The sequence below is a fragment of the Melitaea cinxia genome, chromosome 20 (assembly GCF_905220565.1).
Source record: "Melitaea cinxia chromosome 20, ilMelCinx1.1, whole genome shotgun sequence".
Classification (NCBI taxonomy): Eukaryota; Metazoa; Arthropoda; class Insecta; order Lepidoptera; family Nymphalidae; genus Melitaea; species Melitaea cinxia.
In genome coordinates this window covers 12,867,127-12,893,354 of record NC_059413.1, presented here as the reverse complement: position 1 = coordinate 12,893,354, position 26,228 = coordinate 12,867,127, and the positions used below count along the sequence as shown (strand labels likewise).

The following is a 26,228-nucleotide window of genomic DNA, read 5'->3' as shown; positions in this document are numbered from 1 at the left end:
TAATTTGCCTTGCCTGTCGTGGAATGCTAATAGTTATTCATTATTAAAAAAGGGTGCAACTGAAGTCCAGGAAGCGGGCTTAGAACTAGTGCAAAACTTAAGCTATTATGGATTTAAACAATATAACTTTCTTAAAAATCACGCTGGGAATACATTAGATCTCGTTTTTTCAAATCTACCCGTAATTGTTAAACCAGAATCGATGCCACTCCTTAAAGAGGACTGTGCACACCCTTCATTTAGTTTTACCGTTTTAGACGTAAATATCATTCCTTTACGAGAAGCTCCTACGTTAATACGTAACTTTAAAAAAGCGAATTATGAAGATATTAATAAATACTTGCTACAACATGACTGGCACGCTCTCTTAAGTACAGGTACTATTGATGAAGCGACTGAAGTCATGTACAAAATTATTAATAGGTCTGTGGATTTGTATGTACCATATAGTCGTAAGTCTGGTAATCGCTGCTATCCCAAATGGTATTCGCCTGCATTAATACGTATAATTAAAGACAAGACAAAAGCTCATTCACGGTGGAAAAAATATGGGAATAGGTTGGATTACGATGAATTTTATTAAGATCAAGAGAACGGCGCGTACAAAAAGATTGCTTTAAGAACTTTACGTCGAATTGCGAAATTAACATTAAAAATAATCCGAAAACGTTTTGGACTTTTGTAAAAGCTACGAGGGGTGGTTCAGCTTATCCTAAGAATTTTAATTTGGAAGGTGTAGAATATACGGACGGTCAGGACATATGTAACGCATTTAGTAGGTTTTTTCAGAATGTATTTGGTAAGCCTTCTAAAAACTATCTACTCCCATCTGAGAACCCCTTATGTATTAATAACATTGTCTCTCGTGCTCAAACATCATTAATTACTACTAAAAAAATGCTAAAATCCTTAAACATAAATAAGGGAGCTGGCAGTGATGGCTTGTCTGCGGTATTTTGGTCACGATGTGCTAAATCACTAGCTCTCCCGTTAACTATACTTTTTAATCGTTCTCTTCGTGAGGGTATCGTCCCAAACGTATGGAAATGTGCTCATATAGTACCTGTACATAAAAAGGGATCGCGTATGGATATTAAAAACTACAGAGAAATTTCGATTTTGAATACTGCAGCAAAATTACTCGAAAAAATCGTGTATAATTCTATCTATGGTACGCTGTCTCAATCGATTCCCTTAGAGCAGCATGGTTTTATGGTAGGACGTTCCACTACTACTAATTTAGCATGTTTTTCAAGCTTTGTTTTAGAAAAAATGGACAGGGGGGGACAGGTTGACGTGATCTACACTGATTTTGAGAAGGCTTTTGATCGTGTGGATCACGTGATCCTGTTACATAAATTACAAATTCTGGGTATCCACGGGGACTTACTTCGGTGGGTAAAGTCATATTTGACTAATCGTTCTCAGGCGGTAGTCATGGCTGGATATCGCTCAAATTACGTCAAAATTCCAACAGGTGTTCCGCAGGGCTCACATTTAGGACCACTATTCTACAATGCATATTTGTTTGATATTGGTTCAAGTTTGAAGCATTGTAACTATCTTATGTACGCTGATGACAAAAAGATTTTTTATGTAATTAATACCATACAGGATTGTTTATCGTTGCAATGCGACCTTAATAATTTATGTAACTTTTATACAGATAATAATATAACAGTCAATGCTGGCAAGTGTGAATGCATCTCATTTACGCGGAAACAAAAGCCTATTCTATATAGCTATCATTTTAATGGCGAACAAATTAACAGGAAACAAAGTTTGAGAGATTTGGGGGTCTACTTTGATCAAAAAATGATACTATCAGATCATATAGAAAATATAGTAATGAAAGCATATAAAAACCTGGGATTTGTTCTTCGCGTGTGTAAACCGTTTACAAATATATCAGCTATTAAGTGTGTTTATTTTGCTTATGTACGGAGCATTTTAGAGTATGCTAGCCCTATATGGTCACCTCAATACCGCATTTATCTTAACCGCCTAGAACATATACAAAAAAAAATTCATAAAACATTTAAACTTTCGGTGTCGTAAATTTTGTGAGAGTTATGAAGATGGTTGCGCGGAACATGAAATGCTTTCGCTGGAGCAGAGACGTATTCTTTTGGATATGGGTCTGCTCTATGACATAATAAATAGTAAGCTTGATTGCCCACACCTAGTATCTAAAATCGGTTTTCGAGTTATATATGTGAATTGTTAAGTGTAAGTTAACTGCATCTCTTATAAGCTTTTTTTGTGTATCGGAATGTACTGATTGTGACTGTTGTTTTCTTTTTTGTCAACGATATCTCCACAATTTGTTAACTTTAGGGAAACCTGTTATTGGCTTGATTTTTTGTAATATGCTTTATGATATGAATAGTATATAAGAAGCTGTTGGTTTTCTGAATAAATAAATAAATAAATAAATAAATAGTATAATCTAGAATTGATAATTGAAAATCTATTTACATAAATTAAAAAAATATATATATATATATATATATATATATATAATTAGAGAATAAAGAAATCATTAAGGAACTATGTTAGGCGATTAAAAAAATCATCAGCAATTATATATTTAAATATTGATAAGTTACTCGAAAGAATGTCAATAGAAACATTAAAATCGGATTGTTTTACCTTTTTTTCAATGTTTTTTCTGCAATTCGATTTGTAAAACGAATTAAAACTCATCATCAGCCTGTTCATTGATGAATGGCGTCCCTGACGAGTACGGGTGAATTTTTCTATAAATGCAGTAAATGAAGATGGTCTTGCTGCTCTTGAAGGGGCATGAAAGTTTAATTTATTTAATAAGAAGGAACTGTCAATGACACCATTCACCAACTTGTGCAGAAACACAGATCGTAGAGACGTCTTTGATTCACAAGTGGTTTTTTCTCGAGAAAGAAATAGCCTGGCACTTATCCGTATTAAGGACCATGCCATTGCTTTGACACTATAATAGCAATTTGTTGTAAGTCGCCCTGCAAAAGTAAAGCATCAGCATTGGAACAGATTGGTCTAAATATCTTAAGATCGTTAGCAAATAAATAACAATTCGAATTGGTGAAACAGCTACTGATATCGTGAATGAATATGTTAAATAATAAATGTCTTAAATGGGAACTTTGAGGTACACCTGTACGAGCGGCAAATCGAAAAGAAGCAACAGTCGATGTTCTGTTTGTGAGGTATGATTGGAACCAAGCCAACAGTGGTCCCTCTATGCCAGTGTTTTTTAGTTTATTCGTTAAAACGACATGATCAACCTTGTCGAAGGCCTTACTGAGGTCAGTGTATATTGCATCCACGGATTTGCCATCATCAAGATCCTCAGTAATGTCTTCAACAAAGGAAACAAGATTCATGGTTGTTGAACGAGCCTTCACAAATCCGTGTTGCTCCCCTGCTACATGATGCTTGAAATGCCATGTGATAATAGGGCGGATGAGTAATTCAAAGGCCTTAGCGAAAACTAAAATGATAGAGATGGGTCTGTAAATTTTGACCTCCTCTCTATCCCCGCTCTTCGACTGCTGCTTTTCGAGTTATATGTAATAATGCGTTTTTACTTGACGCTTTTTTCGTCGACCTACGTTGTATTATACCGCATAACTTTCTACTAGATATACCGATTTGGATAATTCTTTTTTTGTTGGAAAGGGGATATCCCTAGTTTGGTACAATGATAAGGAAACTAGGATCTGATGATGGGATCCCAGGGAAATTGAGGGAAACTCTCGAAAATCCGCAATAACTTTTTACTGGGTGTACCGATTTTGATAATTTTTAATTTAATCGAAACATATAAATTTTATCGAGATCTGATAACTACTTTTTGAGTAATCTTTGATAACGCGTTGTTACTTGACTATTTTTTCGTCGATCTACGTTGTATTACTTGTCGATGTAATTGAAGTCGGTTTTTTTTTCGTTTGTCTGCAAACACAATTATGTTTATAACGATAGCAGTGTAGCTGAGTTTGATTAAATAAGATAGGTTGCAAAACAGAGCTTTGCGAATAATTGGTGGATACATTAGGAGTACACCGTCTCACGTAATGGAATCAGATTTGTGTATAAAACCTCTTTGTTTCAGAAGATTTTATTAAGCTGAAACGACTAAACGGCACAAATAATCACGTCACTAATTCCAAATTACATCGTTGTGCCGTTTGCAGTCGAAACACTTGGACCTTGGTGTAGCAGTGCTAAAAAAAATTAAATGACTTAACTCCTCGCCTTATTGGCTCCACTGGTGACAAGAGGGCTGGTGCATTTTTTGCCCAGAGAATCGGCATAGTGATTCAACGGGGAAATGCTGCCAGCATTCTTGGCACAATTTCACGCGGACATGATTTATACCAAAACTATCTGTAAATATTTAGTTCTTAAGAGCCATTTCACAATTTTACGCTCTGCAAGTTTAGGTAAATTTGGTCGCATCGCGCGAGTCGTACGAGCCGCGCGATCTTTGTGCTAGTACGTATAGTGTGACAACCAAAAGACCATCGTGATCATTTTCTGATGTATAATAAAAATTATAACTATGGTATAAAATGTTTTTTACATAATTAATTTGTTAAAAATTTCAAGTATGTTATATAACAACAGTCAATAAATTTAAAATAAAATTAAAAAAATCAATTTTATGAAACAATTTTTTTAAATTGATTTAGTTTTCTCAGTTTACGAATGAATCTTATATTTACGATATGAATAAAAAAGCATTTAATGACATCGACACCGACAAACATATTAATTAACAAATAACAAGACAAACAGATTGAAATGCCTATTTGTATTGATAATGTGAGAAAAGAAAATTAAATTATACATTTGTTTACAGAAATTATCATTATATTATTTTACAGTCATTTTCGTAATATGTTTATTTTATTTATATTTTATTATGAAAATATCAAATGCGTTTTATCCGCTATAACAACAGGCGCTTGGCGCGTGTGAGCGAAAGAGACGGCTGCGCAGAATTTGGCGTGGACCTTACCTCTAAGAGCGCTAGCGCTCGACTGATTTACCGGGCTTGATGCGTAGCAATATATACTATCTTTTTATTATTTAATATAAAATGTATTAAAAATAATTACATCTTTTAATTATTTTTTTTGTATTCCTTAATGATGTAAGTTTACTTTGATGAAGATAGTTCGTTAAAATTTCTTAGTTTTCTAAGAGAAATATCGCTTTTAAAATTGTACTTATTTGGAAAATATTCGTAACTTTAAATTTTTTTTTCGTTTAATAGAGATACAAATGGAATAAAAATCTATGATAGTGGACAACAAAATTATATTCCACATATTATGATATTTTTTTAAAATGGTTTCAACGTAGAGGTTATTGAAAAGTAGGACTTCAAAGTATACATTGCGACCGTTTACCCAGGGAGGAGGCTGATGAAAAGGTTAATAATTTTATACACATAATATAAATCAAAATTCTGATCGGAATATGGACTACAACAAAGGTTGCTCTATTATATTTCAAGAATATAAATTACATTATTGCATCCATCACTGAGATTAACGACGTCAAAATATTACAATTTCGCGAATTGTTACCGATTTTTGTGAAATGGCTCTTAAGTTGTGATTTGTAAATATGTATAATATTTAATAAACTATTGTTATCATTTAGCGGGTAATTTTTTATTGAAATCGATATCTATAACCCATACAAATATTAGACAAATTTATATCTCCAAATTTAGTTATTTCGTGGAAAAGAAAGCGTAAGCCGTCGTTAATAGAGGTCTACGATATTCTAAAAAAATGTTGAAGTCAATAAAAGTAAATCTTTGGATTTCTTCTCACTTGACACGTGGCCGAACAATATTCAAATAGCAAATTCAATTAAAATAGATATAATGAATATTAATAAACCTAAAAGAAACTATAGTACATCATATTTAAACAATCACTGTAAGAACTTATTTAACGAACAGTATAACGGATTTTACAACATTTTTACTGACGGTTCTAAGGATGGCCTACACATAGGTGCAGGTTTTTTTGATGCCGAATCTTTAGCTTCAATTTACTTTAAAATTTGTACTAATATTTCTCTCATTCACCCTGAGTTATTGGCTGTTTCTGAAGCGTTATCATATGTATTATCCATTGATTAAGACAAATTTGTTTTTTTCTCAGACTAAGTGCGCTCTTCAACATGTAGCTCGATGTACATCTAACGCTAGAAGTACTCCCATAGCATACAGAATTTTAAAACAAATATGTAGTTTGAGAGAACAGTGTAAAACAGTTTTATTGCAGTGGATTCCAATCTCATATTGATCGATTAGGTAACGATATAGCGGATACTCTAGCGAAGTATGGAGCTTGCGATGGTATAGAAATGATTATTAAGCCTATTTTTTCCGAGTGTTTACGTATAGTTAAAAATAAATGCATTGGTGGAATTGTGGAGAGAATATTTTGATAAAAGGTCGAAAGAAAAAGCATCTGGTACCTGACCATACAACCTTACCCGCCCAATGTACCTTGGAGACACAGTGTTATTGAATAGAAAAGACGTTGTCACAGCTTTACGGTTGCGGTCTGGACATATTCCATTCAATAAATTTGGCCATTTGATGGGTATAACTCCAAACCCTAATTGTTCAGTTTGTAGAGTAGTAGAGGATGCCAATCATATATTAATGGAATGTGTTAAGAACGAAACCAGAAGACGCAAATTTTTTCCTAATAAACTGTTTTATACGAATGTTGGAGAATGTACAACAAACTGGATTATTTTGACAGAACCAGAATCTATTTCGGCAAAAAAATTGTAGAAATTGGTCGATGAAGTTCAATTGATAGTGTCTTAAGGTGTTATCATGTAATTTTATTAACATATATGTATAATAACAGAGCGAAATAGTCAGTAGTAGTAGAAAAAAAGAAGTTATCACTTTAAAAAAAAGTCGCTTAAGTACATCCTTCTTTACCTTCTATTCTTTTATGTGGCACAAGGCACAAAAACGTTCTGTGTGGTAGAAAATGAATAAAAAAATAATAAAACAAAACGATAATATCTGTTTATTTAAACTTGAATATCTTTGAATGGTACACATCGCACAATGCAGTCACTCGGTGACAAAAAAAAAATACACGTATCACAAAAAAAAAAAACAATAAATATTCGTTAAAATGCAATAACCAAAGATTTAACATAAAAAAAAAACTAAGAAAAATTTATTCATACGACAATTCTCTAAGAGTTGTCAACCAGGCTGTGAAGACAATTCACTTATTCTTACAACTAATATATTCATTTAATTATCTTACAAACAGTTCGACAGTGTTCGTTTAAAGGTAAAAATACAGCTGTCTATGTTTAATTAATTCACTACAAGACTCATTTTGTTTCGACCTGGTCGTAGCTGGTGTAAAGCTTTACTTCTTGGCAAAGTCTTCACCGGTCTTGATGTTCTTCTGGAGTTCAGGGATGGCTGCCTTGAGGAGTTTCTTCTCGTAGTCGTTGAGTTGACCGAAGCCGAGGTTCTTTTCAACTCCGTTCTTGCCGAGTACGACAGGGTTTGCGAAGTATGTGGCCTCGGTCAGGTCTGATTTGATATACGCGCACTCCACCACGTTGGATTCACCCTGGTGAGAGAATAAAGGAATTCATCATAAGTGAGAGTTATCAAGAAAAAGTCAGATATTGTGTCAGATCATGTGTCAGAATTAAGATAAATTTTAATGAAGTAAGCTGGCTTACTTCAACTGGTCAATTTAATTTCCTGCTCAAAATATGGAGCAGCCCGACTGGGGTAGTACCTCGACCTTACAGAAGATCACAGCTAAATAATACTGTTTTCAAGCAGTATTGTGTTCCTGTTGGTGAGTAAGGTGACCAGAGCTCCTGGGGGGATTGGGGATTGGGTCGGCAACGCGCTTGCGATGCTTCTGGTGTTGCAGGCGTCTATAAGCTACGGTAATCGCCTACCATCAGGTGAGCCGTACGCTTGTTTGGCGAACTAGTGACATAAAAAAAAACCCAAGGCGTTCTAATTTACTTTCAATAAATTGGTCAAGAGGAGTGGCTAAGATAAATGACAGTGATGACTAGTTATTTTCTTAACATGAATATACTATAGTGATATGATAAACACTTATGTGGTCCTTACATTGAGTCCTCTAAGTACAGATCCAGTAAGCCTTGCTCCGGCGTAAGCCATCGAAAGTGTGGCAGAACCACCACCGGCCTTGGCTTTTACTACCTGTAAAAAATAAAAATGATACATGTTTTTATCACATAATTTTGTAAAGACAAACATTTCTAACTCTTTATATTACTATAATATATGTGTTTTCATTTTAACTACATTATATAAAATATTCTCGTAATTTGATGTATTTGAGAACTGTTGCAATTATTTAGTTGTACTGGTTGATGACGATTCATTGGCTAAAGCAGCCCTCGCTATACGCCTACACTTAATGCGGTTTTCAGCGTCTCGAGAACTCTGGACTATGGAGGTCTGTGTCACAGCTTGATTGTTTTAATACACTTTCTGAATGGTTTTAAAGGAATCTATTTCCTTCAGAAAAATGAGAGTAGGTCATGTACAGACTGTTAAAGACGGTGATATATGATAAATTAGTCTACAAACTATAAGTGTAATGAGAAATCCTTACCTCAGTACCAGCTTCCTGGATTCTCTGGGTAAGAGCATCAATCTTGGCCTGGTCGGTCAACTTGACGGCAGGTTTGCTCTGGCTCAGCAGGGGAATGATGGTTACTCCGGAGTGACCACCGATGACTGGGATGGATACTGTCTGAGGGTCGACTCCGTTGATCTCACCGATGAAGGCAGCAGCACGGACCACGTCTAGTGTGGTTACACCGAGGATTCTGTTGGCGTCGTACACACCAGCCTAGAAAAAATTATGTATTTTACTTAAGTTTCCTTAATATAATATTTATCTTTTTATGTTTTATGAGACATGACATGAAACATTACAAACAAGCTGTATATTTTATTGACAAATACATATAACCATATAATTATAATTTTATTTACGTGCAATTAATATACTTTACATAACATAACATATGGCAAGTTATTGCTATAATTAAGACATAATTACATTTTATACAAATACTAGCTTTGCCCGTGACTTCGTCCGCGTGGAATTTAACAAAAAGGTTTTTGTTCAGTTCTCAGAGTTATAAAATAAATAAATTTCTAAAATAAAAGTAGCCTCAATTACTTCTTACTACACCAGTGAAAATGCTGTCTAAATCGGTCCAGCCGTTTCAGAGATTAGACGGAACAAACAGACAGACAAAAATTGTAAAAATTTTTATTTTTGTATATGTACCGTGTATACGTGTGCGGTTATTTTAATATTACAAACAGACACTCCCATTTTATTTATTTTACATTACACAGATATGTAACTATTTATTAAATGTAATGTTATCATGTTTTTATCCAGTACAGTTTATACTGAATCTGTTGGATATTTAAATTTACTTTTTTTACGATTTCTGAAATTGTATATTGAGACAAGAGGTTCTAAGAGCCTAATTTTCATGATAAAGCCAATCAGTCCCTTATGTGTTAGATACACTTAATCCAAACCTGTGAAAAAACCCCTAAATGACTTATAGTAAAGCAACTTGTTACAACGTAATTCTGTCATCATCATCACATCACATCAGAATCCACTGCTGGACATAGGCCTCCACAAGTTCGCGCCAAAAATGGAGTGAACTCATAAGTTTTGCCCATAGTCACCACGCTGGGCAGGCCGCAGGGGCAGGGCAGGTTGGTGGCCGCTTCGTCGCACCGAAGACGCTGCTGCCAATCTTCGGCCTGTGTATTTCAAAGCCAGCAGTTACCAGCAGCCCGCCATCGGTCGGCTTTTTAAGTTCCAAGGTGGTAGTGAAACTGTGTTATCCCTTACTCGCCTCGTACGACACTCACGGGAAGAGGAACCTAATTCTATGTTGGCAATGTATTCATTTGTTACCGTATTGTACTGGCAATCATGTTATTACTATAACAATAAATTATTACTATTTATTCAAACCTATATTAATTTCTTGACAATAGCAGATCTATTCTACATACCTTCTTCAAGACCTCAGAGGCGATTGGCACCATGGAGTTCACGGGGTTTGTTATGATGGCCAGAATAGCTTTGGGTGAGTTCTTAGCGACGCTAGCGGCAAGATCGCGTACGATGGATGCGTTGGTGTTGAACAGGTCATCACGAGTCATACCGGGTTTACGGGGGACGCCCGCTGGGATAACTACTACATCGGCACCTGATAATTAAGATAAGCTAATGTCAATGTTACTTAGAAAGTTGGCTTCGAACTTTTAAATCACCCTTGGGATATCTTCTTTCCAACAAAAATAGAATTAGCAAAATCGGTCCATAAACGACGAAGATATTCGCGAACATATATATATACATACATATACGGTCAAATTGAGAAACCTCCTCCTTTTTGAAGTCGGTTAAAAACATTAAATTTAAATTTATGTCTTTATTATTTATTTATTTATACTTTATTGTTCACCACAAATAAATTTTAAACATTAAACACATTTAAAACATTTACAGACTGTGAAGTACAATGGGCGGACTTATGGCTATTTAGCCATTTCTTCCAGACAACCCAATTAAAGGAGGGATAAATTTAATATAATCTCGAGACAGGGTAGGTCGTGCAGTTACGTGATAAACTTACATGCCCATACATACATACACAATACATAACATTATTATAAACTAATTAAAAAATAATAATCATTATTATTTATAACCTTTAGTAATTGATTGAGTTATGGTTGAATGAGATTTTTCTTTAATCTTGTCACATTATTGAAGCATGCACACGCATGCTTATACCTATAAGTATTTTATCAGATAAAACAACATTTCGTCTCATACTAAAATATAAAACTTTCCCTCCATTACTCAACAAATTTACTAAGGACTAGCGCCCCGGCTTCGCACGGGTGCAATGCTGATACTAAATATACTACAGAATTTCTTTATTTATAGTATGAAGCTAGCTTATAGCATGGTTATTAACATAATAACAACATTCAAATATGCGTCGTTAGATGATTACACGTTGTTACAGAGTGCGTTGAAGAAATAAAGGTTCACTGCTCGTTCCCCGTAGGTGATAGCGTGATAATTTGTAGCCTATATGTTGACCCGACTTCTTAATAATATTCGTGCCAAATTTGAAGCACTTTCCATGCAGTACTTTTTGAGTTTATCCCGGACATACATACAGACAAACAGACAAAAATTCTAAAAACTATATTTTTGGCTTCGGTATCGATTGTAGATCACAACCCAAGTATTCTTTTAAAAAAATATTCAATGTACAGTTTTGACTTTCCTACCATTTTATTATATGTATAGATATTAAAGATTAATTCATCATGGAATAATTTAGAAGTTAATGTACTTGCCACCTTACAAACTTAAAGCTAATATATATATCAAATTAATGTATAAGATATATATTTCTTGGCACCTATTACTATATAATAAATAATTAATCGAAGGGAATGGTGCTGATAGCCGAGATACAGGCTATGCCTAGTTCGGTTACAGATGCTAATCTCATTACTTCTGATATAGTTGCCACATTATCATTATTATATAGTTCTAAGTTTGTGAAATAAAGATATTATTATTATTAATAATAACTAGCTGACCCCGCAAACGTTGTTTTGCTATATATGTTATTAACACCCTTAATCCCCCCCCACTTATAACTTGGGGGTATGAAAAATAGATGTTGGCCGATTCTCAGACCTACCCGATATGCCCACAAAATTTTATTAAAATCGGTCGAGCCATTTCAGAGGAGTTCAATGTTTAACACAATGACACGAGAATTTTATATATTAGATAGATAGAAGATTAAAGATTCCTTTCCCATTGCAAAAGTGTAGGGGAGTAATGTACAGACATATTTTTAAAATCACTTGATATTCAGATTTCTTTACTGAGAAGCATATTATTAATTTTTAAACAAATTATTTTGATCTGCATGCTTTATCTGCACTGAATATTTTGTTGATTGATTGAATGGTTGTATGGCTTTCAGTTGTACCAGTTGGGCACGGTTGATTCTGCCAATGTCACGTAGAGTGAATATTGTGTAATATGTTTAATAGGGTTGTTATGGAACTCAACAACCAAAACTAATATAATATTAACAAGGTTACTGAAATTCATATAGAAAATGTCATGACTAACATCCCTGGTGTTAAGCACTGGTATATCGATATTTCATAAAATTTCAAACAATGGTACATTAAGATTTGATGTAAAGAAATAATTTAATATTTTTTTAATGACTTTAATGCAAGCATATGTGTAGATACTTGTATATTGACACGTTGGCGCAACAGTCACAGCTCTGGTTTGTGGCTGTTGCAAGTTCGGTCCTCGCACATGACAAACATTTGTATTGGTCATACAGATTTTTGCCGTGGTCTGGCTGTTTGTGCAGTTCTTGTGGGTCTCCCCACCGTGCCTCGGAGCACAAATTAAGCCGTCGGTCCCGGTTGTTGTCATGTACACCTGATAGCGATTGTTACTCATAGTAGGGAATATATCCGCCAACCCACATTGGAGCAGCGTGGTGGATTTAGCTTTGATCCTTATCCTCCATGGGGAAAGAGGCCTATGCCCAAGAGTGGAATGTAACAGGCTAAAGCATATATTATATACTACCCCCATATAAGTGATACCAGGTTTAATACAACACAATAGTGTGTGTATATTTTTAAATGTTAACTGAGGTAGGACACAGCAGAAATTATCCTGCACAAAATCTGCAGCAGCCTTATTGGGGAAGTATCTCAACTTTGTAAGGACAAAATATCAGCTAAATAATACTACTTTCAAGCAGTGTTGTGTTCCTGTGGTAAGGTGACCAGAGCTTTTGGGGAGATTGTGGATGGGTTCAGTTACGCCCTTGATTCGTACCATATTATGATTGAAATATTTATAGTCATTAAGCTTAGATAATATGAATACATATATAATAATACTAGAATATTCTCTAATAAGAAATTCATTGCTTATTTTACAAGTCTCTCGATCAAGACTGAATAACAAGACCTTTAGAAGAGCGGGCAGTGTTTGAATTCTACTTATAATGCTAAAACTAAACTACACATACTAAAAGTTATTCAAATGACATTTAAATATCTGTTCACATTAAGTATTGAAAAATATTTGAATTATAATTTCGGCAAAATCCACTTCTGTTTCAGGAAATACTTTAATTTAATACTTCATTATAGAAATGACAGCAGAATTACAGTAATCTTTTATAGATATGTTGGTTATCTTGCACTTGACCTTGTTAGATGTCTACACTCAAAATATAGGTTATGTTTTATTATGTAACACTATTAGCGCGAATAATACACTATATAATGAATGAATATCGTAATTATTACCTTTGATGGCATCAGCGAGCTGGTCGGGACCCTGGTGGCCGGTGACCTTGGCCGGGGTGTCCATGTGAGAGAGGTCGACCGCCACTCCGGGGGTTACTGGGGCGATATCGTACAAAGCCAGCTTGGTTACAAGCTTATTTTGCTTCAACAATAAGGCCAAGGGCTGGCCGATGCCACCAGCGGCACCAGCAACCACCACTTTGAAGTTTTTCTACAAAACATTTTAAAATCACACGTATTAAGTCCATTTAACGCTGGAATAGATACAGTTAAATTAAAATTGAATTATTATTTTTATTTAATTGAAGGTTTTACCTGTGATGTAGTGGAAAAGTTTTTAATTCCATTTTGAGCAGCCACGGAGGCAACTGGTTTGATTGCGCGGGACAACATGTTTACGCGTTAAATATAATGGAGTTTTATTTAAATTGAACAATTCTGTAATTATGCGACGAACCCCTCGACCCGGCCGACCTTTGTGACTTCTCGGAGATAACTAGTGATGTAATTGCACGCAAATTGTACGTCACTAGTCGTGTGTACGATATCGCTAAAATAATAGTTATCTGACATTTTAGATTAAGATTAGCATTTATTATAATTTGTTTTTATATTATTTTAGAATAAGTAAATAAACGGGGTGTATAAATCGTAATGTAACATTTGTTAATGCAGAGATTAACTTCAATTGGGTAATTAATGGAAGATAGGTATTAGATAGAAATGGAAAACAAAAGATTAACGATACAAATTAACGAATTGGCGACTATTCGTTGATTTACTAGCTGTGCCCGCGACTTCGCCCGCGTGGAATATAACAAAAAAGTTATTGTTCAGTTCGCCGAGTTATACATTAAATAAATTTATAAAAAATTTATAAAATAACAATAGCCTTAGTTAGGTACTTCTTGCTACATCAAGTATCTGCCAGTGAAGGTCCTGTCGAAATCGGTCCAGCCGTTTCAGAGATTAGCTGGAACAAACAGACAGACAAAAATTGTAAAAAAATTTATTTTGAGACTGGCTTATTACTATATTTTAGTTAATAGAAAAGACCCAAAAGCATTTTTTTTTTCATATTAGCTTATAACTCGATATACTATCTAGCTAAATAAATTTTTTAATACGAAACAAGAATTTTGATTTTTACTCTTATTCAAACAAGTTATAGCTGTTGATGATCTTCTAATTTTGAAAATTCGCAAATAGTTATTTTAAATTCTTATTAGTTATTCGCTTAATTGTTGAACGAAATTAAACCGTCAAAGTCAGAATTCTGTCATAAAATATTTATTGATATTTTTAGTCAATTCTCAATTTCTATTTTTCTTTATTTCACGAGAATTGAAATAATATCCAAGGGAAATTAATATAATGCGTTAGAGTAGCTAACTAATTTTTGACTTGATCTCATTGCGACAGTTTTAAGTATTTGATGCGTATATATTTGATCTAATTAGAAGTTCTCGATTAATATATAAAAATGAATGTAATTCAGGCAGTTAAAATGTATATAACAAAAATGACCGAAGAAAGTGGACCAGGAATGAAAGTGATTTTAATGGATAAAGATACCGTAAGTCTTGAATATTGGAAGGATAGCGTAAATTAATGATTAGCTTACTATTATGTTGTGGGCGTATTTTTGTTAAATTAGTGGTTGCTCAAAGTTATGTAAATTGTAAAATGTTTAACACAGTTCCACTACTATCTTGTAACTTAAAAAGCCGACTGATGGCGGGATAACCATCCAACTGCTGGCTTTGAAATACACAGGCCGAAGACGGGAAGCAGCGTCTTCAGTGCTACAAAACCAGTCCTGCGGTCACCAACCCGCCTGCCCAGCGTGGTGACTATGGGCAAAACACATGAGTTCACGCCATTTTTAGCGTCAACTTCTGGAGGCCTATGTCCAGTAGTGGACTGCGAAAGGCTGCTGTGATGATGATGATGTGATGAAAGTTTCTTTTTTTTTTGTTACTAGGTCGGCAAACAAGCGTACGGCTCTCCTGATGGTAAGCGATTACCGTAGCTTATAAACACCTGCAACACCAGAAGCATCGCAAGTGCGTTGCCGACCCAATCCCCAATCCCCCCAGGAGCTCTGGTCACCTTACTCACCAACAGGAACACAATACTGCTTGAAAACAGTATTATTTAGCTGTGATCTTCTGTAAGGTCGAGGTACTAACCCAGTCGGGCTGCTCCATATTTTGAGCAGGACATTCCTGCTGTGCCCTACCTCAGTTAAGTTCCTACAGGTATTACTGTCTGAATTTTATAAATTGTATTCTGAAAGACTATAATTACTGTCAAAAAAAGAGTAAGACTTATATTAATAAGCCTGTCACCAACTGGCACCTTCGAATTTCCGAACATTCTGATAGCTACTAAAGTTATTACTTTATTTATATGTAAATACTTAAATATTTGTTATTATATTATTTTGTTCTTTTTCAGACCAGTATCGTAAGCATGGTGTTCAGTCAGTCGGAGATATTACAAAAGGAAGTGTATTTGTTTGAAAGAATCGACAGTCACGCAAAATGGGATAACATGAAGCATATGAAGTGCATTGTGTTCTTGAGGCCGACTTCAGAAAACATTGCCTTGCTGTCACGAGAGCTACGATGTCCAAAATACGGGGTTTATTTTATATGTTAGTGGTTATATTAAGTTTATATCATTATAAGAGTGTTGGAAGGCAGACCCTGGTAAAATATAGCTGGGTATAATAAGGCCAAGCAGAATATTCAAGTTTTTTAATTTAATAAGTAAAGTTATGTAAATTAAAAGTTGTGTGATAATTTTTTTTTTCATGTCTGTACACACATAGACAAATAACACTTAATTCTTCCTCAGACATTTTTACAATATAATTTTGTCTGTTTCATTTTTCCTGTTAAAATATGGCCTATGTCATTTAGTGATAATTGAAGTGAAATACAAAAATTTACATCTTTCATCTTTATAATATCATATGTATGTAAAATTTAGTTTCAACTTGTGATATCTATAAATTAATACGTAAAGCATAAATTTTGTACTCCTTTTTACAAAAATTGCGCTAAAGGAGGAGTATTAAATTCCATACACTTAAAGTTTATATAGAGAAGGAGTGCAGAATGCTAATATATTTTTTAAATTATGCATAAAAATATATTAAATCAATTAAAAAAAAAAAAAACATTACACACTACCATGTATTTGACACAAAGTCTCACTCTCACAGTCAGTATATTATACTCTTTTGTTGATTGTCAAAGTCTGTAGTCAAATTGAAAAATTTAAAAAAAGGTTCTTATTTACATTATTTTTTCGACCCACTGGGCGACCACTAGTATAATATAAGTATGTTTTCTTTAGATTTCAGTAATGTAGTGTCAAAAGCCGATATCAAGACATTAGCAGAGTGCGATGAGCAGGAGGCCGTGCGGGAGGTTCAAGAGGTGTTTGCTGACTACCTCGCTGTGGATCGTCACCTGTTCTCCTTTAACATTGTCGGCTGTTTGCATGGTATTTATTGGATATGACAATCATTATTAACTATTAATAGGGCTTTCTTGATACAATAAAGTATTATTCTAAATAACTTTATATTTAAAAAAAAAATGTTTTTTTCAAATGTACTGAACATCATGCAAAAAATGTGCTGATTTTATGAAATTTATCTCAAAGAGAATGAAAATGATATTAAATAATCTACACAATATGCTGGAAGACATTCATTTAATTATTCTGGTAGGCATATAATATAACTGGTAACTGGCTGTATCCAACGACATCTATTTGAGATCTATTATCTATTGATTTATTTGTTACTATTTCCTCTTGTAGATTATTCCAAATAACCGCTCTGTTACTAAATAACTGTTTGCTCGAAAATGAAAAAAAAAAAAGAAAATTATATACTATAGCAAAAAATAGTCAAGTAAATACGTGTTATCAAAGATTATTCAAAAAGTAGTCATCAGATCTCGATTAAATTTAAATGCGACCATAAGACTAGCAACAGCTATTGATCAAAAGAAGAATAATTGAAATTGAGCCACCCAGTAAGTTCTGAGGTAACATACATATTAAAAAAAAAACAGTTGAAATGAGAACCTCCACCTTTTTTGAAGTAGTTTAAAACGTGTTAATGCAGATTATTATTTGAACTTGTTTTTATTAAGGCAGTAACTTCATAAATGTGGATTCGCACTATGTATAAGCATTCTGTCCTAAGTCCTGTACATCATAAGGGCCAGTCAATATTTTGTACATTTCGATCGAGTACCCTCTCTCTTCGATTTTTTAGCCTAGTGAAGCCAAGAATCCTTAACCTTTACTCATATTGAACTCTCGAAATTTAGAAAATAATTTTTCCACGACACAGTAAAGCAGCTTTAGAATATTTAAGATATCTTTTCCCAGCTGTGAGCTATTAACAATCATTTAAAGTTCACCAATGTAACAGGTCGTAATTGGAACCAACAGCACTTACAGCGCTGTTCTCAAGGCTTGTTAGCCCTATTGCTGTCCCTGAAGCGAAGACCGGTGATCCGGTATGAGGCGGGGTCGGAAGCTTGTTCAAGATTAGCCGAACGTGTGAAGGAACTCATGCGTCGGGAGGCTGTGTTGATGGATAACAACATACCTTTCAACGGAGATCTGCCACCACCTCAGTTGCTTATTCTGGATAGACGTGACGACCCCGTCACACCGTTGTTGACTCAAGTGGGTGTGAATGCATTTTGCTTGTTTAATTTTGGTTTTACAGATTACTTGCTTTGAAACGTATTTTTTTTTTTTTATTAAAATTATTACTCTTGTGGAATGATGATTTTTAAGTATAATATTTTTGGCTAAAATTCTTGAACAGATTGTAATCGGAATAGGAGAGAAAGTTTTTCTACATGCTAGTCCAATTCTGTAACTATGCCTATTTAATTACAAAGGGCAACTTGTAAAAATTATCCCTAAATTGTACAGGCGTATATAAACAACAAATGTTACAGATCCCAGATCACTTTACAATATGAATTCTGAAAGTATATAGTACTTTGTACAATGAATAACTATGAAGTTTGCTTACAGTGGACTTACCAGGCGATGGTTCACGAGCTTCTGACAATCAACAACAACCGCGTGAGCCTGGCCGACGTGCCCGACGTGCCCAAGGATTTCCGGGAGGTTGTTCTGGCTCCCGAGCAGGATGAGTTCTACGCCAAGGTATGTACCGGCTAGTTAAGATTGGGCAAGTGAGGTAAAATCTGAAGCCCGACTGGGGATGAACCTCAGCTTTATAGAAGATCACAGATATATGATACTGCCCTCTAGTAGACTTTTGATCCAGTGGTGAGGAATGTAGTCAGAGCTTCTTGGGGCACTTGGTGACTGAACCGTTACGGTTCTCCAAAATGTACGTGTCTTAGAAGTAAAATAAGAAACATGGAGATTTCGTCCGTTATCGCGCTAGTCGAAAGTTCACATGGGATTTAACCCCTATTTTACATAAGAGTATTCTTTTTTATCCCCGCCCTTAAATTAAGGAAATAGTAACTATGATAACCCCCAGCTTTTTTTTACATTTTCCTTCTAGAACTTATATTCCAACTTCGGCGAGATCGGACAAACTATAAAGTCCCTGATGGACGAGTTCCAGAAGAAGGCTAAGAGTCACCAGAAGGTCGAGAGTATTGCTGATATGAAGAACTTTGTTGAAACATACCCATTATTCAAGGTAAGATGTGTAATTCCATTTATGGAACTCAATAAACAAAGTTTAGCATTACCATAATTATAGTGATTTCAAATGTTGCTTGTAGTCGATAAACTCAGTATCTGCTGAACTGATTTTCTTATTTTAATTCACTGCTATGAACTACATCACGTAGATTATGATGTTATTATTATTCTGCAGTTTGTAGTATAAAAAAACTAGCCACACATGCCTCTTCATTTAATTCTTGACTAAAATTTTGCGTGTTGAAAATATACAAAAGATAAATTCTAGGCACACTTTAGGTACTCAAGGTAATAAGGTAACAAGTTAAGTGATATATGTATACTATTCGCTAGAGAGCGAAAGTAACCGACATAGTCCACAGGATTAGCAAGTTGAAGTCGCAGTGGACTGGTCACGTGTGTCGCAGGACTGATGGCCTCTGAGGCAGACGTGTCGCGTGTTGGCTAACGCAGTGTGGGACGTCCTCCGCCAACCTGGGGACCTACATTCAGTAGTGGACTGTGATAACCTGATGTGATAATAATCTGTAGTTTTTTATAACTTTTCGTAGATCAAATGTTCCCAAAATATAAATATGTTGTGTGATAGAAAATGTCGGGCACGGTGACGAAACACGTGACGGTGGTGGGCGAGCTGTCGGCGCGGGTGGCGGCGCGCCAGCTGCTGCGGGTGTCCGAGCTGGAGCAGGAGCTGGTGTGCCAGGCCGACCACGCGGGCCACCTGGCGGTGAGCGACCAGCTGGACTTATTGTAAAGTTTACTTTATCTCGCAATTGAGATGCTGAGTTATGAGATCTATGGTAATTTGGTTTGCTTTTGTCCTTGTTTTTATGAGGTTTGTAAGATTTTTTTCTATAATAAAGACTAACGAGTTGCGGCTGAACGAGCGTCGGCTCATCTGATGGTAAGCGATTACCGTAGCATATAGACGCTTGAAACACTAGAAGTATCTCAAGCGCGTCGCCGACCTTATCCCCAATCCCAGGAGCTCTAGCCATCTTACTCACTACAGGAACATAACTCTGCTCGAAAGCAGTATTATTTAGCCGTGATCTTCTGCAAAGTCGAGGTAGTCAGCTTCCCCCCTACCCCAGTAGCACTGCACTAGCGCGGTCGCTATTTGCTCACCATCGTCGCTCGACCGCCGCAGCGCCTGAAGGCGCTGGTGGGGTCGGAGAACATCCGCGCGGAGGAGCTGTGGCGGCTGGTGGCGCTGTACGCGCTGCGCTACGAGCGCCACGCGGCCAACGCGCTGCCGGCGCTGGTGGAGGCGCTGGCGGGGCGCCCGGCGGGGCGCCAGGCGGAGCGCCCGGGGCGCCAGGCGGAGCGCCCGGGGCGCCAGGACGCCGCGCGCGCCGCCGTGCTGGCGCTGGAGTACGGCGGCGCGCACGCGCGCCAGAGCGACCTGTTCGGCCTGCAGGACGCCGCCAAGATCACCAAGAGGCTCTTCAAGGTGGGCCGCTGCCCCACATTGCGACTTACTCTTGTATGCGATGCATGCATTCAGCCTGTGTCATCCCACTGCTGGGCATAAGCCTCTTTTTCCGCGTAGGAGAAGGATTGGAGCTTAATCCATCACACTGCTCCACTGCAGGTTGACGGATATGTTGCCTACTATGAGTAACAATCGCTATCAGGTATTTATGATAACGACCGGTACCGACGGCTTAGCGTGCTCTCCAAGGCACGGTGGGGAGACCTAATAGGACATACATCCAAACCGGAAAGAAGAATTTATACAAATACAAATATTGTTTTCTAATGTTACGCGAATTTTTCATTGAAATGAAACAACTTCTTAGGATTTTATCGCGGTTTATTAACTCTTTTAAATGTCCGACGTTGCGGATTCTTTACAGCAACCTCCCGTGACCAGGGTTGGCGAAAAAGTAGTCATTTCAACAAATACAAATATCCATCCCGAGTGAATTCGAACCCGCAAATCGTGTTTTAAGCGACTATTCGCACCACCACACCAGAGCGGCTGTTGATAATACAAATAGATATAAATATGTAAATTGGGTATTTTATTTTTTTATATTTAACAGTGTTTGTTTGTTCCATTATAACTACTATCTGGCCAAAATTTATAAACAAGAACTGTTATGAAGTCATAATTATTATTAAATGATTACTTTTTAAATAAGAAAGAAAAATAAATGTCATTCAAATATTATCGTAAACTAGAAACAACAATTTTCTTGAGTTTTTATTTAATTTATATTTCAAAATTTTCTTTAATAGTAATAATACTTTTTGAACGCACTAATTACAGGGTCTAAGCGGTGTTGAAAATATATACACACAACACACACCCCTCCTAAAGGATACCCTTGAAGACCTGATCAAGGGGAAACTTCGAGAGAACTTGTACCCCATAGTTGGGGGTGAAGATTTGTGTTCAGGAAGACGGCCTCAAGACATCATAGTGTTCATAGTTGGTGGTACCACATATGAGGAGTCTTTCTGTGTCCATCAAATAAATCAGGCGTACCCTGGAGTCAGGGTAGTTCTGGGTGGTACCACTATACATAATTCCGCCTCATTCATGGAGGAAATCAAGCACGCGATGCAAGGGGTTCATAGAACGCATACCAGGCATATTAGGAACATATAAATCTCTTAGTGATTTGTTTTCAAAATTATTGGTATAACTTTATAATTTGATTTATCGTTTGTATGATTTACAACACACAGATAACTTACTTTAAGGCCTGTTGCACTGGTTGCGGATACAATTGATCCCGGACATAAGTCACGAATAGATTTATAACAGCAGATGGTAGGTTGGGACATTTAGCTTAAATAAAGAAACTACAATTTTTACATTCACAAATGCGATAGAAATATCCCATTATTATAATGGAAAACAATGTTGAAAGAGAATAATATATCGTTATATTGTCTTGTCTGTCAAATAGTTTTAAACGTTTAACGGCTAGTGATGAAGCAAGCTCTTCCCATATCATATTCATTAAAAAAAATTATGCATCTGTTTCTGACTGAGTAAAGAGTATTAACACGTAAACCGCCGCCTTGATTTTTAAGTTTTACTGTTGTCTGTGGGCCATGGGGACACCATGTAGATGTCGAAACACAATTGTTCCGTTGGTGCCGCGAGGGACATCACAAGACCGCGAGCCGGAGTCAACTTAAAAAATATGTCAGATAGTATAATGAAAAACAAGTAAGTTCTTTAAGAATAGGTGTGGCAGTGCAATAAAAACTTATCATTTAACATTTGTAAATAAGCACATTAAAGCTGGCTACATTGACTAAACGAGTGAGGCCCCACCGGTGTCGAGTCAATGTAGCCAGAGCCCCCACTGGTGTCTCCCATGGCGTTCAACGTGTTAAATTATGTATTTCTTATTTTATATGTAAATACAATTCGGGATGCTATTATACTTAGCTTTAATTTTAAGAATATCCTTCCATTTTCTAACTTAATATTTAATTAACATATATTTCATACAATTATATTTCTTTATTTCACCATAATTATTATCATAATATATATATTTGATCGTTTTGTTATTGATAAGTTAATCCCTATGGAAAAAAGTTGAAGAGTTACTCGATCAGATCTCATAGACTCTCATAACCCTGTATGAGAATTTGGTCAACATTTGTCCATATTTTATGAGATTTCTTCCATAGGGATTAGATTCATTCTAGGGAACATTGTATATACATTCCAAAAAAATTCTTAGCAGTTTTTCTCGTATTGGAATAAGTTGCAAAATAATTTTCCTGTGAGTTTATCTCTATATCTTTTTATTTACTATGAATAGTTATTTATCCGTGGAGATTTTTGTGTTAATTAATTTATTAATTATTACTGTAATTTGATTAAAACTAATTTAAATTTGTAATAGAAATATAAATTATAAAATTAATAATTTATAATGTTTATTATAAATCATTGTGTAATTATTGGAAAATGTCTAAATTAAATTGGATTATATTTAGGGTGAAACTTTTTATTTACTCCAACAAATAGATTTTCTTTATTCATTGCTATACGAGCTTTTTGTATAGTTGGTAAAGGAAATAAAAGACCCAATTGTGTGTTTTTTGAACACGTTTTTTTATACTTTTTTTATTGAAAAATATCCGTTTGACACAGCTGTACGCGTCATTGAACATAGTAAAACGGTGCCTTGGCACTGTCTAGAGACGCCCGCGGGCGGAACAAGCTTTTTTTCACACATAACAAACAAAATCATTGTTCTTCGAAGCCAAGCTAATCATACATCTTACACATATCGAACTCCATATAAAACCTTCCTTACTTCAGTCTTAACGCACGCGGCTCTGGGGCCGACAAGCTGGTACCTTTCGAGTCGATAAGGCAACACTTTACAGATAGAATACAGCCACGCCGACTATACTTAGAATGCACAGTTGGGATATTTACACATGCAAATAAAAGTGCCATATTTCAGGTACATAACGTAAAAGAAGCTGATACATTTCGTCGGCAACGTATATTATTATATAAAATTAAAGTATTCGTTTCGTTTGTACGAAACGTGGGCCGCGTTCACGGTAGCCCGTTTTTTACTGCGACAGCGAAACGGTCAAGGCACGAAATTCTTTCTACAAATATGCCAATTACCGTCGCGAATTGTTGCGACGGATCTTGCAAAAATTGCTATGCTTGTTAATTTTCGAAAAAAATAAACAATTAGGCGCACTTGAAATATGTCATCTGATACATCAAAACTAAGAATCACCTTTTTTCTCGTTTTCTTAAACATTTGTTGTTAAAATTGTCATCTCAAAATGTTTTTCTCATTATTCGATAATGGAACGTAATTCTAATTACGTAATTTACAAGTCACGCGGCGTTGAATAGGCGTCTACTTATAACTTTTATCTTGTGAAATAAACGTGGGAAATATATAGATATACCTCTATACAAAGAATAAACTTTAGTACATTGTTTCGGTCAAAATCAGGTCTGTCAGTCTAAATTTCGGGGCTGGTAAAGTTACAAGCGGCCTACCGACGTTGGCCGGGGCGACGGGCTCACAGCATTGCGTCCCCGACAAAACACTATTATATTCTTAATACGTTATAAATACATATATATCAAAAACATTTTAAAAAATGGAACATACATTGAAATCGAGAAATAATTTAACAATTTTAGAAAAGTCTTGACATTTTTTTCGTTCGATGTGAACCCGCCTTTACATATAAAAAATTAGTCGTCGGTTACACAAAGTCAGATGCACAACCGTGTCCGAACCGGTGAATACACCTCCGCGGTTTGAAATATAATCATTATTCCAAAAAAAAAAAACATTCTCCAGTTTAAATTCTGATAGTACCACTATAGTATCTTATGTCTACCATAAAACAAGACCGGTTCGCAAACTAGTTTTGCGACACGTAATGTCGATATAATATATCATATTTACTTAGATGGCGTACAACAACAAACAGACGCACATAGAAATTTCTCTCACTCTCGTCACTAGCAACAAACATACGCGGTGGATCACGCACGCTTTAATAAAATTTAATAAAAAAAAAAAAAACAAAATGAAAAAAAAAAACAGTAATAAAATAGGTACGACCCTTACCACGTTTTCGATCCAACTTAAACCATGGTAGGGGTCTCGTAGGCCCTTCCGAATTTTTTTTTTGATATTTTTTGATATAATTTTCGTTTTATACTTCGCAAATTATACACGAATGGAACAGAAGCCATTTTGTGAAAGGACTTGTATGATTTTCCTTTTTCTATTTAAATATATAGATAGATATACATATTTTCCGTATATACATATGTACACTAACTTAAACACTATGGACTTAGGTAAGATCTATACAGATGTCGTCACGCGATTCTTATTATACTTGTATACGTCTATCATAGGTACATTCTAATTTATAGTAAACTCATTTGATGATACAAAATCGAATGTTTAAGAGTCCAATCGAGCGAGTAATCGAGTTACTTAGTATCAATGAGTATTGTTACGAATATAATCGCTCGTTGTGCTAACGATTGTAGGGTTGGGTCGCAGCGTCCGTAGGATGCTGCGAAAGCCTTAGAAGAAGCCTGGACAAAAACTTGAAATTTGTTCTAATATTATTTAGGAGATTTTTATAATATTAGTGTATAAATATCGACGTATATGCGCGTGCCGTAGACGTTATATGAATGTGAATGCGAGTCCACATTTGGCGCTACCCAGGGAGCACCGCGCGGAGGTCATGGACTAAGCCCCCCTTGATACAAACGAACAAACAGACATTCACAGACGAGCCTGGGCCGGTCGACTAAACGATCGAAAGCCGAGCCGAAATATATAAAAACGTTAAATAATTAATAACATAACGATCAAATTACATTTTCATACATTTCGACTCTTACGAACGAATCACTCAATATCTTCATGTAACCTCACAGAGGGGTATCTTTAGGCACCCAGGCGTGGTTCGAGGGTTAAAGAAATCGTTACCTACGTTTACATAATTACATTACGTGGACCTAGCCACTAAATTATTAATATTTTTGGAATACAGTGACGCGCAATTCATTTGAAAATACAGATATTTTAAAAATAATATAATCCTTTTAATTCCTTGTTTTTATGGTACGCACGTCACTGTCTATTTACATCTATCCCATATAACACTACTACATCGTGAGTCTTGCAAAATAAATACAAAGGGAAAGAGCATCGTTTTGCTTACATAGACGAATGAAATATAAACATATACATATAATATATATGGGAGTAATGTAAAACGGTATCCGATGAAGCGGGGAACGGTATCTATATGTACATATTATACATAGTTGCCACGATTACTGGTATGTATTTTGAGTCCTATTCCACCCAACATAGTACTCAAAATCCCTTACCGATATATTCCTATATCTATATAATAACTTTATTGTCAACTCTACTTGCGCCCTAACCGCATTGTATTACTCACGAGAGTAGCACGATTTCTTTCGAAGACAGTAATAGTAAAAATA

General features: G+C 35.6%; 2 protein-coding genes across 4 annotated transcripts; one reads left to right on the top strand and one right to left on the bottom strand.

Annotated features, from left to right (window-relative positions):
• Positions 1 to 7,053: 7,053 nt before the first annotated feature.
• On the bottom strand, positions 7,054 to 13,991 carry LOC123663187 (malate dehydrogenase, mitochondrial). Its single transcript, XM_045597886.1, has 6 exons — positions 13,811 to 13,991; positions 13,496 to 13,706; positions 10,121 to 10,317; positions 8,679 to 8,918; positions 8,168 to 8,260; positions 7,054 to 7,643 (listed from the first exon to the last, which is right to left on the bottom strand). The coding sequence occupies exons 1-6, from the start codon at positions 13,886 to 13,888 to the stop codon at positions 7,434 to 7,436; spliced, it is 1,029 nt and encodes a 342-aa protein (XP_045453842.1). The 5' UTR covers positions 13,889 to 13,991; the 3' UTR covers positions 7,054 to 7,433.
• A 788-nt stretch (positions 13,992 to 14,779) lies between these two features.
• Positions 14,780 to 21,864, top strand: LOC123663186 (vacuolar protein sorting-associated protein 45). Of its 3 annotated transcripts, none has more exons than XM_045597884.1 (10): positions 14,780 to 15,071; positions 15,956 to 16,154; positions 16,862 to 17,011; positions 17,955 to 18,214; positions 18,575 to 18,709; positions 19,080 to 19,220; positions 19,815 to 19,952; positions 20,376 to 20,501; positions 20,553 to 20,678; positions 21,501 to 21,864. In XM_045597884.1, the coding sequence occupies exons 1-10, from the start codon at positions 14,979 to 14,981 to the stop codon at positions 21,840 to 21,842; spliced, it is 1,710 nt and encodes a 569-aa protein (XP_045453840.1). In that variant the 5' UTR covers positions 14,780 to 14,978; the 3' UTR covers positions 21,843 to 21,864. The 3 variants fall into 3 exon arrangements, with proteins under 3 accessions (XP_045453840.1, XP_045453839.1, XP_045453841.1); XM_045597883.1 differs by having other exon boundaries at positions 20,547 to 20,678; XM_045597885.1 differs by having other exon boundaries at positions 20,376 to 20,513; positions 20,568 to 20,678.
• Positions 21,865 to 26,228: the final 4,364 nt, after the last annotated feature.